Raw genomic sequence first — 18476 nt, 5'->3', positions numbered from 1 at the left:
TTTTAATGCATCTGATGTCTTCTGGGTCTCCCAGAACAACAGTCAAACCATACAGATAAGTTACAGGTCAAGGAGGCTTTCTGTAATTTATGAAGCCTTATACGTGGTTTCGACTTAGAACAGGGCTGTCAAACTCATTTTGGTTCAGGGGCCATATTTAGCCCAATTTGATCTCAAGCGGGCCAGACCAGTAAAATAATGACTTAATAACCGATAAATAATGACAAATCCAAGTTTTTCTTTTTGGTTTAGTACAAAAAAAAAACCAACTGAATAAGGAAAATATTTACATTTTACAAAAAACATGTGAATAACCTGAAAAAACTGAAATTTCATTTGAAAAATTAGTGCAATCTTAACAATATTAAGCCTCGACTTATTATTTATACATGTACATTACACACAGTGTTCCATAAACATTTGGTAACAGGCAGAATATTGTTAAAATTTTGGAGTTTGAAACTAAAATTTGAACAATTTCTACAATATTCCATCTCTTATTATTACCACAAGTACAGATCACAGTGGATCCATAAATGCACAAAACATTTAGTAACAGGCAGAATATTGTTCAAATTGTACATTTTGGGTTGTTCATCTTTGTTTCTATTTCTGTATTTATTTGCATTTTATTGTGAAAGAAGAGTTTTGTAAATATGAATATTTTCACAGTGTAATGTTATTTTTTTCACTTAAATTTTTTCCACATAATTTTTCACAAAGAAAATTTGTCGTCATTATTTATGTGTTATTGTGTTGTTATTTTTACTGTAGATCACATTGGTCTGTGTGTGGGACCTGAACCAAAATGATTTGGACAACCTGGACTGTTCAGGTTCATTTTTGCACTTTCATCCCATGGGCCGGAATGAAACCTTTGGCGGGCCAGATTTGGCCCCTGGGCCACATGTTTGACACCTGTGACTTAGAATAATCATTTAACGCAGGGGTGTCAAACTCATTTTTGTTCAGGGGACACATTCAGCCCAATATGATGTCAAGTGGGCCGAACAAGTATAATAATAACTGAAAAAAGGATAATTCCATTATGAAAATGTGTACATCTACAAAGTTACCTTAAAACTCTGAACAATGGCCTCCTTAGTGGAGTATTAACTCAAAGACTGTAGATGCAGAGATGCAAAACTTTTAAGTATATCTTTAATAATTTGGTTTCATTTAATATTAATACATATTCTTTGCAATGACAAGTCTAGACTAGGAGAACAGATAACATTTATGAGACAGAGGTGTTTTTTAAGAAGTGGCGTCCTGTCAAAATGGTGGAAATGCAAGTCTTTTGCTGTGCAATTCTGTTGCATGTTATATATTTCAGATGTAAATTTTTCTTTAATATATCTATTATTTTCATTCCATGCACTGTAAAAAAAAAAAAAAAAAAAAGTGAAAAAAACGGTAATATTCCGGCAGCAGGGGTGCCAAAAAAATACAGTTAAATAACGGAAAATAACCATCTCATAAAAATACGGTAATTTTCCATAATTAAAATAAAGTTTTTTGCCTTGACTTTACATGAGATTTTGCATAATTTTTGACTTTTTAATGTTTAATAAAGAATATTTACATGTATTAAAACAATCAAATTACCTATAAATATATATATAAATAAATTTCAGTGAGACTGAGTTGTACAATCCACTGATAAAAACTGTATTTGGACAGTTTATCAGTGCTTATGAATGTTATACATTCACAAAAATACATTTATTCAACATTTTTGTTGTGAAACCTCCTGTAATTACACAAGATATTTGTCAAGTAACAAACAAGTCTTGTTAAACTTACAGAACAAATACTTCTTTTACAGTTAACTGTCAGTAGTTTTTTTTCTCATTTTATAATTTTTTTTTTTTTTTACAGTATTAAACTTTAAATTAATAGTTTAATCTCATAAATAGAAAAGAAATATTTGTGAAATTATGATACATTTGCAAATGTACTTTTAAGTGTATTTTTCTGTGAAAAAAGAAAAAAATTATTTTAAAAAATGGAAATTTTACGGTTATTCACAGTTACAGTTTTTTCATGTTATTTTACATTTGACGTGAAAAATCACGATTTATTTTTGTCATTTCATTGATATTTTCCTGTATCTTAAAAATACAGGAAAAATCTGCAGAATAAACAGTGAAAATTCTGTTAAATTACAGATTTTTTTTTTTTACAGTGTGGTAGAAGTGTCATGAAAGATGAAAATAGCAGTTTGCAGTTTCATGTTGAGATCTACTGAATTGATATAACTCTCTTTTCACTTTTATAGATATGGGAAATAAAGCCTCCCGATGTAAAAACAGAACTGGGTATCTAAAGTAAAAAGCTCCCTGAAATGTAAAAAAAAACTTAGAAAAATAAAAATCTGAATAACATGAACACATTTTGAGAAAAATAAGTGCAATTGTAACAGTACTATGCCTCAGTTTATCATTTACATTACAATTTACACATCACAGTAGATCCAGAAATCGACAAAAGATTTAGTAACTGGTAGAATGTTGTTAAAATTGCACTTACTTTGCAAATATTCTTGTATTGTCGCCATATTGTAGTTATCGCATATTTTGCAATTACATTATTTCCCAGTTTTGTGCAGCTCAATTTAAAATGCACATTAATTTTTTTTGTATATTCTTCATCTCTGTTGATTCAAAAATACAAAAAGAGTTGTTTCATGCTCCTTTTCACAACTTGTGGTCTTTTTTTGTTCTTCTCATTGTGAGTCGTTACTATTACACTCACCAGTGTGAGCTCATCGCCGTTCAGCTCTCGGGTCCAGAAGGTTTTGGGGCCGTCACCCTCCACCAGGGTCTGCTGACAGTGGATCTTGTTCTCCGTCTCCCAGGTGGCGAGGCTCTGCGGGGAGAGGTCAGTACGTTAGTGACGGCGAGACGCATTAAAAGAGTCATTAAATACCCAGAAAGAGCAGTGTTTTATGTTTCATGACATATGGTCGTTGACAGATGTGGTGTGTGGTCGAGTGTGAAGCACATGTTTTTTTACACGATTACCTACGACTGGGCTCTTAATATCTAATGTTTCTGACATAAGAACCAGAGGTATTATAGCTCTGACATTTTTATCCCTTTTAATCTTTAGTTATTCTTTTGTGTTGTTTTTTTTTATTTTACTTTAGTTACGAGGGCATAAGTACACTGTAAAAAAAAAACAAAAAAAAAAACTTGTAAAAAGACAGGGGTACCAAAAAATACTGTTAAAAAATGGAAAATAACCATCTTATAAAAATACGGTAATTTTCTATAATTAAAATACAGTTTTTTGCTCTAACTTTACGTGAGATTTTGCATATTTTTTTGACTTTTTAATGTTTAACAAAGAATATTTTCACGTATTAAAACAATCAAATTACCTATAAATATATATATAAATAATTTTCAATGAGACTAAGTTGTACAAACCACTGATAAAAACTGTATTTAGACAGTTTATCAGTGCTTATACATGTTATACATTCACAAAAATACATTTATTCAACATTTTGTCGTGAAACCTCCTGTAATTACACAAGATATTTGTCAATTAACAAACAAATCTTGTTAAACTTACAGAACAAATACTTTTTTTTACAGTTAATTGTCAGTAATTTTATCTTGTTCTACTATTTTTTTTTTTTTACAGTATTAAACTTTAAATTAACAGTTTAATCTCCTAAATAGAAAACAAATATTTGTGAAATTACGATACATTTGCAAATGTATTTTAACTGTACATTTTCTTTCAAAAAAATTGAAATTTTATGGTTATTCACAGTTACAGTTTTTTCATGTCATTTTACATTTGACATGTAAAATCACAGTCTATTTTTGTAATTTCATTGATATTTTCCTGTATCTTAAAAATACAGGAAAAATCTGTAAACTAAACTGTTAAATTTCTGTTAAATTACAGATTGTTTTACAGTGTAGTTTTAGTTTTACTCTGAGGAACTGCTTTAAGTTTTAATGTTTAGTGTTAAGTCTTTGTATCCTTGTAAACCAGGGGTGTCAAACTCATCTTAGTTCAGGGGCCATATTCAGTCCAATACAATCTCAAGTGTAAACCAGTACAAAAATAACAGTGAAAAAAGTAAAATTACATTATGAAAATGTTTACATCTACAAAGCTTCCTAAAAAATCTGAATAACATGAACAATCTGAATTGTCTTAAGAAAATTAAGTGTAATTTTGACAATATTCTGCCTCAGTTTATCATTTACATATGTGCATTACAGCTTACATTACAATTACAAATACACAAAACATTTAGTAACAGGCAGAATGTTGTTAAAATGACACTTACTTCTCTTAAGACATTTCAGGTTGTTCATATTTGTTGAGGTTATTCACACTTTTATGTACACTGCAAAAATCTAAATCTTACCAAGTGTATTTTTCTCATTTCTTGTCAAAATATCTCATCACACTTAAAATCAGACATAATCACCTAAAGAGTAATTTTTCAGTGAGATATAAGAACTTATTTTTAGACAATAGTTCTTGAAAGTCTTATTTCAAGAAATCTTACAAGAAAATGGAGAATAAATTATTTTAGCAGAATGATAACACTCACTAAATTGTAAATGACTGCTAGATTTTGAAAGTTCTAAGTGCTCTGGAAAAATGGGCAAAAATACTCACTCACAGCATATTTCTAACCTTTTTATAGTCAAAATAACAAAAAATAAGTCCAGATGGACCATTTTAGGCTTAGGGTTTAAAGGGTTAAAGCTCTACTGGCTTTGACATGCAACTGTTTTAGCTAGTTTTGTGTGTTTATGTGTCTCTGACTGTTATGTTTGATTGTACCATTTTATAAAGTGTATGTAAATATATACATACTTGAGTGTCACTGGGACATCCTATAAAGAAATTCATAAAGAAATGAATTCAGCTGTTTTATATGCCTATTTCAATATTTTTTTTTTAATCTATTTGTTGTACTTTTTTTTTTTTTTTTTTTTTTAATTTCCGTTAATGAAATTAGTTTTTCATGGCTAGTTTTGGTCTTAGACTTTGTCCACAGTGATAATACATTATCTATCTACTCATGAAATGTTTGTATCTGCAAGAAAGACATTTCCATAACCAAGAATACAGTATGTAAGACTCAGAAGTTAAAATAATTTATGTTGAAGGACTGTAAGGTTTAACAATGGAATAAATTACAGGGAATAAGTTATTTCAGGTATTTGTTAAAAAATATATATTGACAGTGTTTACATAAATAACTATTTACAGGGTGGGGAAGCAAAATTTACAATATTTTGAGGCAGGGATTGAAAGACAGTGTATGACCAATTAGTTTATTGAAAGTCATGAGAATTTATTTGCCACAAGAAAATTTACATCATAGAAAATGTTTTTATTCTATGTGTCCTCCTTCTTTCTCAATAACTGCCTTCACACGCTTCCTGAAACTTGCGCAAGTGTTCCTCAAATATTCGGGTGACAACTTCTCCCATTCTTCTTTAATAGTATCTTCCAGACTTTCTCGGAATAGTTTTGCTCATAGTCATTCTCTTCTTTCCATTATAAACAGTCTTTATGGACACTCCAACTATTTTTGAAATCTCCTTTGGTGTGACGAGTGCATTCAGCAAATCACACACTCTTTGACGTTTGCTTTCCTGATTACTCATATGGGCAAAAGTTTAAGAAAAGGTATGGATAATAGTGTTAGGTATGATTATGACATCAATATATGTTTGGTTTCAAAACAATTGACGTAGTGCCTGCTGAGAAAAAACAACTAAATGTTCATTGTAAATTTTGCTTCCCCACCCTGTACATTTATGTTGTAGAATAATTATTTACATATATACACATTTAATAATTTTCATTTGTTGTATATAAGCAGCTAAGATAATCTGTTGAATGTGCCTTTTCTAAATCACTTACATTTACCGATCTAGGTACTGTTAGTTCCTGATTGGCTGGTTCGGTCATGTGAGATGATGTTTTCAGGAAGTGTTGTTGCAGCTTTTACGGTACATGAAAAGTAAAGCACTGTTGTAAGGAGAAATCCGTCTCCATCCTGCTGTCTCATTTTACAAAGAATGAAGTATTAATCACCAACGAACCCTCACGTTACACAGTGTATGAATAATATATAATTTTGTATGATATGAATGATTTCAATTTTGCAGAAACTTTGTCCCATGTTAACAAAACAATGTAAGCATGGACAAAGTTTTACAATGAAATCTAGAACCTGATTTTCTCGGCTTGACCTTGTCCTGATCTAAACCCCAACCAACACGTGTTTTTAGTAAATTGGAGCAAATCCTGCAGCCAGAGGGGCCCTGGTAACAGGGCGATTAAGGGCACTGATCAAGAACTACAATGTCCTAAATTCAGGCTCTTATTGAATGTAAATCCTGATCCTTCATAAAACACTTAGATGCACAATGTTTTTGACACAATGATTACATGCAGTATTCTGATTTCTGTTATCCATCATATACTGCACAGATTGCTTGATTTAATATCTCTCCAATGCTGATTCATCATATACTGTATCAGAGCTCTGGAAACAAAGTAGGAATATTAGTTATCAGACGCCTGAGACTTAGCAGACTAAAAAAAAAAAAAAAAACGCATGAAATCCTCTTAACTCTACAGCCTGGGTCTCTGTCTGCTAATTCGCCCAAATTATATTTCAAATGACTTCAACAGGATTAGTCAAACTTTGACTTCAGGATTAATTTCTCATGAGGTAAGTGACTCACATTGCACATTTAAGAGTTAGAAATTCATAAAAGATCAAGCCTTAGGTGACCCCGCAGAGATCAGTCATGTTAATGGGGCGGGTTTATCATTTTGGTCCGTTCAGGGTCCATTAACTGTCCTCATGTTTCATTACCTCAGTTGTAACCGTCACATGAGTGGTTCTGGTAGGCGCTACTGAATTTTAGAGCTACAGGTTTACTAGTAGGAGCCATTTTCTCTTTAAAGGATAAATTCACATCAGTAAGTTAAACACACTGTATGTACACTAATAGATCTGATGTTATTGTTACCTCTGCCAAGGAGGTTATGTTTTTGCCAGCATTGGTTTGTCTGTCTGTTTGTCTGTCCATGTGCAAGATAACTCAAAAAGTTATGGACGGATTTGGATGAAAATTTCAGGAAATGTTGATACTGGCACAAGGAACAAATGATTAAATTTTGGTGGTGATTGGGGGGGCACTGATCTGCCTTAGCGGAGGTCTGCGCTCTCCGAGTGCTTTTCTAGTTTCTCCTGTTTTTGCATTTGTAATTAAAAACTTTTAAGACAGGCCGCCTAGGTGTCTTCATGTTTTCTTTGCAATAAGAGGGTCAGAAAATGTCTTATTTGCCAAGTCTTTTGCACCTTTATTTTCAGGAAGAACTTGAATTTCAATATCTGACCATTATAATAAATGCTTAAAACAGTGTGTTTTAGTAAAAAAGAAAAACGGACTTGAAGTTTTTAGCATATTTATTCAGGTGTGATTATTGTTCTTTAGATACTTTTGGCCAGTACTAACGACTTTACACTAGGAGAGAACAATAAAATCTGGAGATGAGCTGACCTAGCGATTTGACCGTAATAATTTCTCCTTTATTGAAGATGCTAAGATCCCTATTTTTGTCTATTTTGCCGTTTCTAACACATCAATTTGGAGGTCTACATGTTCACTTGCTGTCTAATATTTCCAACCTACTGACAGGTGCCATTGCAATGAAATAATACAAATTAACCCATAACGACCCAAACATCCACTGGCCACCAAAAGCATCTACTGATCTAAACTGTTTAATACTCTTTAATCCACTAATTCTATTGATACATATTGATAATTGGTATAAAAATGCCATTTTTTATCTTTTCATGGTCATCAGATATGACCCATTTGGATATTCAGAGGCTTTGTAGTGAATGTGGAAACACTGTAATCTTCTCCAACATTGATTCACCAGTAAAACCCATGGCGTTGGATCAATGACTGGATGGACACACTGGGTTTATGTTCAGTTGATGATAGATTTGCTGAAAAAGTAAATTTTCTTCAGTTTTCTCTGTTTTGATATAATAACCTAAGAATTTTCTCTGAGTTTTAATGAGCATCTAAATTAAGTAAAGAAAATTAACTCTGGTAAAATACATGATTTACAGTGAAAATTGCTAAATACAGAGAGTAATATAATTATAAATTGTGATAAATCACCTAAGAAAGGTTAAACAGAGAGAAAATTTCATTTTGGAACTGACACAAAATTAGTACTGGGTCTTTATGGGTTAACACCACTTGACCAAGGTTATTATCATTAACGAAAACTAACAAAATGACGAAAATTGAAACTGAAAAAAACATTTTCGTTAACTGAAATAAATAAAAACTATAATTAAAAGAAAAAAACAATAACTAACTGAAACTCTATTGTGTATTCTTACAAAACTAACTAAAACGGATAAAAAATTATGGATTAAATTCCCTTCGTTTTCATCTTTGTCAATATCAGATTGATACAAAATTGATTTATTTCACTCTAGCAATTTTAGCTAGCGGCACCACACGGAACTTCACGGTCCGTCACTTCTTGTCACTTGTCATTTAGAGTCGTCTCCTCGTCCCCACTCTACTTGGAAACATGGAGACTAAAGTTGGGAGAAAGCAGCAGAGTCCTGTCTGGGATTGATTTGAATATGACGGAGAAGAAGATAAAAGATACGACAAAATTAAAATTAATACTAAAACTAAACTAAAACTAAGCATTTAGAAAAAAATTTAAACTAATAAAAACTAGCAAACCTGCTCTAAAAACGAATTAAAACTAACTGAATTAGAAAAAAAGTCAAAACTAAATAAAACTAAACTATAATGAAAAATCCAAAACTATTATAACTTTGTACTTGACTTGTGGTGGTCAGAATATTATGGCTGATTAGTGTATATTTCAAAGTGTGGACTGTTCTTCCAGGAAACAGAGGAGGTTGTTTTCTGTGAGCTTATACATAGTGTAATGCATTGTCTTAAAATGCGTTGCTACTGTTAGGGCTCAAAATGAACTCTAGTGAACCAAACTATTGTTAATTCCACACAATAAGTCAATGGTGTGAGTCCTAAGAAACTAGTTGATAGAGCCAACATTTGGGAAACAATGTGGTAGGAGTGGCCAACATGAAATATGGCCAAAACTGAGCCAGAATAACTTAGATATCTGAGTTATGACCCATGAGTATTAAGTGTGGAGTCACATTGCAGCAATTTGTCCCAAATAACAGTTTTTGTAGTGGTGAATGGCTCAGAAGGAGAAGTTGTAGCATAAGTCTGATGTTGCTGTTTAACCCAAATATCTAGTAGGTTAATCACATGGCAGCAACTCAGTGCATTTGTGCAGATAAACATGTTCCGCAGACAACCTGATGAAGTTCCCACCGAGCATCAAAATGGAGAAGGAATGTTTGTTTTAGGTGACTTTGAACGTGGAATGGTTGTTGGTGCCAGACTAATTATTTGAGATTATTTGAATATCCAAGTCTGCTGATCTACTGGTATTTTCAGGCACAAACATTTCCAGAGTTTGCACACAGGTCCACAGTTCAGGTATGCAGAGGAGCATCTCTGAATGCACAGCACGTTTAACCTTGAAGCACATGGGCTGCAGTGGCAGCATACACACTCATTTATTAGGAGTGTACCTAATAAAGTGGCCATTGAGTGTATATGTGCATTATTTTGACTCCGATTAAACCTGAACTGAGCTCAGTCAATCTTAAGTTCTTGTCTGTATGCATACGTTTAGGTTTAAACCTTGTTGAATATTTCATTTTATTCAACTTTTACCATTTTATTTTATTTTTTCTATGGACCTTCCCATGCACCATGTCCTGTTATTAACCAAAAAGAATTGAATTGATACTTAAATGTACATATTTCTAACCCTATGATTAAATGTTTTATGTCTTATTTTTTATATCAAAATATCAATATCTACAAGTTAATAATGTAAATGTCTATTTTATGATCAAGACTAAACATCTTTAACTGCTTGATAGGACCTACTTTTCCCTCCGCCTGTTCAACTCAAATGGAAACTATGGTTTTGTAAATGTGTCCAGGCTTCAGATCGTGTATTCATGCTCAAACAACAAGTATTTCCCACTTTCTGTTTAGATTAATTAAAATAAAGTAAATAAATAAATTGTAATAAGTAATGAAATAAATAAATGCAAGCTCTGTAAAGCAAACCAGGGCAGTGACTTTTCAGTTCAGTATCGAAAAGTCATCTGATATATTTCTGCTTGAAGCATCTGTAATCATTGTTTTCAGTCGGAATATCTGCATAAATGATAGCACATCGGGTTTGTACAGAATCACACATAAACTCAGTGGCATCTCACATCACTTCCACATCACGTCCAATGATGAATCCCATCAGCAGTTGTGGTAAAAACCAGCAGAAATAAAGAAAGAAGTCTACCCTAAAGTGTCATCTCTCCTTAAACCTAACCTAAATTATGTCTGTCCCTAATGAGTAAACAAATAAAAAAAAATGAAATATTTAACATTCTATCCCATTATATTGCATTTCTGAACAAACCACTTTTGTTTTATTGGTCATTTTGGTTGGAGAGACTGTTGTAAAATTTCCCCTTTGTGTTTCTCTTCAAGACGGACCAGACAAATTGTAAGTGTATCCTTTTAGGGATCTATTGCACATTTGCTATGTATTCGCACACAACATTGCACATAAACTGCATTCTAACTGCACATACTGTTTTGACACTTCTTTTCTATATATGATGTACAGTCCTGTTATACATATTCTTTAGTATTTTTATATTGATGTACATATTCTTGAGTGTGTGTGTGTGTGTGTGTGTGTGCGTGTGTGTGTGTGTGTGTGTGTGTGTGTGTGTGATATTTTGTTTTTTCTAACTGGGTCATTCCATATGAAATCAACAGATTTTAAGAAAATTTCCCACCTGACCCTCTCAGATTTTTCTAAATTTTTACATACTTATAGAACATTATATATGATGGAAAAATCCAAAATTTCAAGGGATAATTGTAAATAGTTCCAAAGTTATGACCATTTGAAGTAGGTAGGGGGTACCCTAAAATTGCGACCAACATTAAGACTTGAAATTTTCGGCCATTTTCAGGCTTCTATAACTTCTGAACAACAAGAGCTAGAGGTTTGAAATTTTCAGAATCATTTCACAGGAATCTATAGTCCTAAGAAATGTGAAAATATTTACTTAAAATTTATAATTGCATGTTGCGGAGGATGACAAATTTGAGATTTTATCCATCGCGAACTTCTAAAATGCTACTTTTGGCCACTCATTACACAAAAAACTAATCATCATATTCATTAGAAATTTCATTTGCTATGTCTTGGCTACTTAGGGAATGGATCTGTGTAAAATGAAGGTCCTATGTTGTGTTATGTATGATATATGAACAGCTTAAAATCAAAAATATCTATCCGACCTTCAGATTCAAAGGTCAATATCAGCATGTGGGATAGGTAGTATCACAAAATAAAAGACACTATGTGAAAGTACAGGAATTGCCCTAAATTTTGACACCAAGCACAACTTGCTTCTATAAATCCCATATTTTAGCCATGAGTGGCTTATTTTAGCCATACATGGCTAAAAAATGGGAGCGAAAACATCCATATTTAATTTGAATACACATAAAATTTCTAATGAATATGATGTTTAGTTTTTGTGTAATGAGTGGCCAAAAGTAGCATTTTAGAAGTTCGCGATGGATAAAATCTCAAATTTGTCATTCTCTGTAACATGCAATTATAAATTTTAAGTAAATATTTTCACATTTCTTAGGACTATAGATTCCTGTGAAATGATTCTGAAAATTTCAAACCTCTAGCTCTTGTTGTTCAGAAGTTATAGAAGCCTGAAAATAGCCGAAAATTTCAAGTCTCAATTTTGGTCGCACTTTTAGGGTACCCCCTACCTGCTTCAAATGGTCATAACTTTGGAACTATTTACAATTAAGCCTTGAAATTTTGGATTTTCCCATCCCATATAATGTTCTATAAGTATATAAAAATTTAGAAAAATCTGAGAGGGTCAGGTGGGGACCACTTGATGAAATTATATGGAATGACCCAACTGAAAAATTTCGTTATGTGCACATAATGACAAAAAACATTCTTGAATCCTGAATATTGAATTGTCTGTCCCTGATTACATTTTCCCACACTGTTACCAGTTTTTTTTTCTACTCCATAAATCCAGTTGTGTTTTCCTTTTCAACGCAGCATCTTAGCAAACTGCAGTGATCCGGCTCCAAAGACTGCAACTGATCAAAGCAGCGTTACATCTCATCCAGCTGAAGCACAATATTTGCTCATAACAAATTAAAAGTGTGGGCTGATCTCTTTGGATAGACTGTATTTTATAGCATGGGAGAGCATTAGAGCTGCTTGTAGATAATTTGGTTGATAATCTTTACAGTTTTATCCACCGGTGCTTAGTTTGGATGCAGCAGAGGCAAATGTTAATCACCATATCAAAGGTAAGAGAAGCCATCATGGATCCCTGCAGGCAGCCGTCCACAGACTTTGCCAAGCTGAACAACAGCGGGGCTTTACAGCTTTCAGCAAGATTTTTTTTCTTCTATTAAAGCCAGAGCCCGGAGAGTTGATTAGCTACGGCTGCTTTTTAGCGCTAGTATCAGTCTCTGCCTCTGACTCGGATGGATTTTCTTTCATTCTCTTTTTTTTTTTTTTTTGCACATGAAGTCACAGACAAATTCTCACGCATCTTCACTCTCTTTTTCCTAAAAACACACGAGAGCTTGTGAAAACAAATTTCAGAGCAAGACACGTTCACGCTGTATTTGTTCTACATCATCTTGTTGTTTTGTTTTTCTCTGCAGGTTTTCAGTTATCTGAACATCTGCTGTATAAAAAAAAAACAGTGAGAACATCTAATTTCCTGCTTGGTTTAAAGTTTTCAGGTTAGACTTTAGAAAAAAAAAAAAATTAAAAAATCCTTCAGAGCTCACGATAACATGCTTATTCTCCCTTAGACTCATTACTTCCCACACTATATCTTTCTGTTGTCTGCTCTCTTTTCTGGATCCAGTAAATAAGAGCTGTTTCCCCTTGAAACTAGTCTTTAAGACAAGCTAAGCCAAACTCTGCTTTTGTTCCAGCATTACATAACAGAGGGGTCAAATCACACGCCTATTGACTTTGAATCCAAAAATTAGAATTGAGATAATGATTTCAAACTTTTTGTAGTTCAATAGTATAACATCTTAAGATGGTAAATCCATTAACATTTTTGCCAAAAAAGGATTTTCAAGAAAATTACAGAACTTTTTTGTATGAACTAAATTCAGTCCCTCGGAAAGTTCTCTAAGAATGAACAATAACATAACTTATCATCGCTATAATATGAAATCTCAATCGTATATTTCTGTTTTCAGTGTAGTTTTATGACCTTTTATACATCCTTTTATCATTATAAAAATCATTTTGTCTGAAAAATTGGTGTGAATTGCTTTTTTACGCATTTTAATATCAGATGGTGCCGGTTATGTAGGGAATTTCAGTTTTCTCATAAAACATGTTTTTTTTAATCACTAATTAATCAAATGAGCTAAACTAATGGAAATTTCTGAAAGTAAGCATTTAACCCTCTGCTTAAGTGTGGCTTCATTGGAATTTAACCCTTTCATGCACGAATTATGAGAACCTTGGTCGAGATTTTTTTCTTCAGTGTTTAGCCACGAAAAAAACAATGCGATCGAGTTCTTTTTCCTATGGAGTTACAAAAATATCCATGCATTTAATTTTTGAAGTAAAGAAACATGTGTTTAAAACCCAATATCAGAAAGTGATATGAAACAATGGAATAAAAACATTTTTAATGCCGCTAATCTGATGTCTTCTCACATTTTAACATATTCTAATGCTAGTAATTACTCACTTCATGGAGATAATATGCAAGAAACAACCTTCTTGTCCAACAAATAACAACTGATTTACACTCAAACATGTTACTGCAGATCAGGTTTATCAAGAACAGTAAAGTTACAGTAATGATCTGAATTACAGTGTATGGGATGGTGCATAAGCGTCCACTGTGTTGGCTGATATGGAACGAAAACAACAAAACCCATGAATATACAAGAGAACAACTGGAGAAGAACTGTCCACTGGAGTGGACAGTGCATGAAAGGGTTAAGATTAGGTATTATTATGAGCTATGTTCAGTACTATTGGTTTCCTTTGGCATCACCAGTACCAACACTGACACATGCAGTAGATGCTCAGACTGTAAATCATACAAGAATAATGGATTAGATTTATATAGTGCTTTTCTATGAACGCATACTCAAAGCGCACACAGTGGATCCATTATTCATTCACTCTCACATTCACACACTGGTGCTGGTAAACTACATTTGTATCCACAGTTGCCCTGGGGCAGGCTGACGGAAGTGTGGCTGTCAATCCGCGCCTACGGCCCCTCCGACCACCACCAAACACTCATACACATTCATACATCAGTGTGAGTAGCAGCTCTGGAGGCAAGGAGGGTGAAGTGCCTTGCCCAAGGACACAACAGCACATGACTGGGACTGTTGAACCGCCAACCCTACGGTTATTGGACAATCCGCTCTACCATCTGAGCTATGGCCACCCCCCACTTTACAGCCACTTTCTGGCCACTTTATTAAGTACACCTGGTATCAGGAAGCTATACCTAAAATCCATAGAAAAATAACAAGGAAGAGATGAAGTAAGAATAAAATGACATTTTCCACAATGTTTAGATATTTACCGCACATACAGACAGAACCCATTGGATCCACATTCTGGACTTCAGCCCAACTGAGCTGAGTTTAGGGTTAACTAGAGTCAAAATAGTGTCATTTTTAGATCTTTCCATCCTGCGCATACACTATCTGGCCACTTTATTAGGTACACCTTACCAGCATAATTAGAACAAGGTGTACCTAATAAAGTGGCCGGTGTGTGTATATGCTGCTGTAGTCCATCTTGCATTCATAGATGCTCTTCTTAGTTTTAACCAGTGGTTATTTGAGTTACTGTTGCATTTCTATCAGCTTGCTCGAGTCTGATCATTCTGCCCTCTGGCTTCAACAGGACATTTTCTACCTGAGAACTGCTGCTCACTGGATGTTTTCTCTATTTCGGACTATCCTCTGTAAACAGTAGAGATGGCTGTGTGTGAGAATCCCAGTAGATCAGCAGATTATGGACCCAGACCAGCCTATGCTACATTCAAAGTCACTTAAATTATCTTCCTGCCCTATTCTGATGCCTGGTGTGAACTTAATCAGATTGTCTGGACCATGTCAATCTGCCTAAATGTACTGAGTTGTTGCCATATAATTGGCCTGTTAGATATTTGAGTTAACAAGCAGTTGAACATATGTACAGTGTTGGCCAAGATTATTAGAACATTTTGCACATATAAGAGTTTTTTTTTTTTTTTTTGTTAATTGCCATTTAAAACAAATAAAATATCTACAAAATCATTATTATGCTCTATAAACTATAGACTAGAGCAATCATAGGGTTAGGTCATTTAGGTTATTTTCCTTACAAAAAACAAGCTAGGCCTATATCATCATGTTCTTTCACAGAAAAGGCTGAATTCATTGTGTTTCATTATTCAGTGAGATCGTGGTTAAATCGACAGTGATACAGGAGCAGCTGTGTGATGCTTTAAAATGTGCAAGGCCTATCCTGCTCATTATGCAAATATTAAGGTTAAAAATGGATTTTTAAAAAAAGGTCAACATTTTCAGATCTGTCAGGTGTTCTAATAATTTTGGTCACTACTGTACCTAATAAAGTGTCATCAAAATGTACACTTTTGGCTATAAAACAACCATTTCCGCATCATAGGTTTAAAATATTATGATATAATGATATTGAAGCCATCCCAAGGAAAAAAGTTATTCCAAAAATAACTCAAACATGGCAGCTGTGATCTTTATACAACAATTTGTTTATATTATTATTTACATCATTACCATATTTTTGTATTTTGCTGGATTTATTAATAATAAAAGGACATTTGTAGTTATAGGGAATTCAGGGAACTCTCATTTTTAGAAAAAAACACAAACACAAACTGAAGTCTAGCTGTAGTTCCGATATAACCAGGTTATGAACATGTGTCTGATACTGTAGATGATAACACTGGTCAACAACAAATTTATTGTTTAAGTTTTTTGAGCTGATTTAGGATAATTTTGGTGTGCTGAATCCAAAAATCACATTAATTTTGCTCAATCAGGTCAACTTTCTGAACTATGCTACATATTGGCTTTTTAACATTTTTGCTGACATTTATGGGCATTTTCACATCATATGATACAAAATTCTTTCATATTTCTTGCAATAAACGAGTTCGGAAGATTTTACTTTTGCCAATTTAAGATTAATGTTTTTTTTTAATATTACAGGTGAATGAAATGACTTCAACTAGAAGATCTTGCAAAAATAAGCCTGACGTATTCTGCTACATCTGCGGTGAATACACCATTGTACCTAACAGGAATCAAGTCACAAGTTTCATAAAGTGTGCTTACCAATCTCATTTTGGTATTAAACTTGGTGACCAAGATAAAAATTCAATAAAATAAAATAAAAATAAATAAAATCAAATAAAAATCAAATTAGCAAAAAAAAAAACCTGACCTGATTGAGAAAAACAGATGTCATTTTTGGATTTAGCGGTGCAAAATGGTCCTAATTCAGTTGAAAAAACCTAGACAACTTGCAAAAAACATTTTTTTGTAACCCAGTGTAATGAGATGAAGGTCATTGAACTCATTCCAAGTGGGCTGTGAAGTGTCTACAGTCAAAGTCCACAGTATTTCGTGGCCCCCACAGTAAAGCAAACTTCCGATTGCAAGATGTTTATTAGTGAGATGTAGTGGAAATATGATTCTGAGTGTGATGAATGTGGATCTACAAACAAGGACTGTTAAAAGGAACTGAAATCCAAGTGTCAGAACTAAAACTATAGAAAAACAAACGGCAACTATTTCTAAACTGAAATCATTTAGAACCAAAGCACATGATTCCATTTAACAGTGTGTTAAAAACCGACAGTTTTGTAGATATGACCTATTTTTGGTGGAAACTCAACTGTGCAGTCTTGATTGTCACTATGTTTAGTATTATCTGTGTATGTTTAAGCTTTGAAATACATTTTTTCGGTATGAATACTGTAAAAATACTGTAGAACTCAAGGCCAGACCAGTTGAGAACCACTGATTTAGGCAAAATCCAGGATAGAGATTGACTTCCTTATACAGGGGTTGGACAAAATAATGGAAACACCTTCACCTCAAGATGATAATGCCCCAATCCATACAGCTAGAATTGTTAAAGAATGGCCATGAGGAACATTCTAATGAAGTTGAGCATCTCGTATGGCCGGCACAGTCCCCAGACCTCAACATATTGAGCATTTATGGTCAGTTTTAGAGATTCAAGTAAGACGTCGATTTCCACCGCCATCGTCTCTAAAAGAGTTGGAGGGTATTCTAACTGAAGAATGGCTTAAAATTCCTTTGGAAACAATTCACAAGTTGTATGAATCAATACCTCGGAGAATTGAGGCTGTAATTGCCGCAAAAGGCGGACCTACACCATATTAAATTATATTTTGTTGATTTTTTAAGGTGTTTCCATTATTTTGTCCAACCCCTGTACATTACAATACACTATCATCACTTTTTGCTCAGTTTTTACAGTTTTCAGGTCCTACTGATTCCAAATAGCTCTGGAAAAAAATGCATCTAAAATGAAAGCCTGGGTCTTAAACAGATCTAGGTGTGTATAGATGAAGTCAGTATTTTTTGTTTTAGTTGAATCAGCCTAAAGCAGGGGTGTCAAACTCATTTTAGTTCAGTTCCACATTCAGCTTAATTTGATCTGCAGTGGGCCGAACCGGTAAAATAATAACATAATAATACAGAAATAATGTCAACTCCAAACTTTTCTCTATATTTTACAGTGAAAAAAGTAAAACTAGAAGCACTCGGAGAGCGCAGACCTCCGCCAAGGCTGATCAGTGGCCCCCCCCGTGGGCCCCCCCACACCAAGGAGGTTATGTTTTTGCCAGGGTTTGTCTGTCTGTCTGTTTGTTGTTTGTCTGTCCGTTAGTGTGCAACATAACTCAAAAGTTATGGACAAATTTTGATGAAATTTTCAGGGTTTGTTGGAAATGGGATAAGGAAGAAATGATTAAATTTTGGTGGTGATCGGGGGGGGGGGGGCCCACGGGGGGGCCACTGATCAGCCTTGGCGGAGGTCTGCGCCTCCCCCGTGGGCCCCCCCACCCCCGATCACCACCAAAATTTAATCATTTCTTCCTTATCCCATTTCCAACAAACCCTGAAAATTTCATCAAAATTTGTCCATAAGTTTTTGAGTTATGTTGCACACTAACGGACAGACAA

The 18476-nt window shown here is 33.8% G+C and overlaps 1 protein-coding gene across 1 annotated transcript in view; it reads right to left on the bottom strand.

Moving 5' to 3' along the window:
* crabp1a (cellular retinoic acid binding protein 1a) overlaps window positions 1-18476 on the bottom strand; it is a 49157-nt gene that overhangs the window by 7343 nt on the left and 23338 nt on the right. The window contains exon 3 of the mRNA XM_030136381.1: window positions 2758-2871. Coding sequence (XP_029992241.1) covers window positions 2758-2871 — 114 coding nt within the window. The remainder of the gene's footprint in view (window positions 1-2757; window positions 2872-18476) is intronic.

The sequence above is a fragment of the Sphaeramia orbicularis genome, chromosome 6, assembly GCF_902148855.1.
Source record: "Sphaeramia orbicularis chromosome 6, fSphaOr1.1, whole genome shotgun sequence".
Lineage (NCBI taxonomy): Eukaryota > Metazoa > Chordata > Actinopteri > Kurtiformes > Apogonidae > Sphaeramia > Sphaeramia orbicularis.
This window is presented reverse-complemented; position numbering and strand designations above follow the sequence as displayed.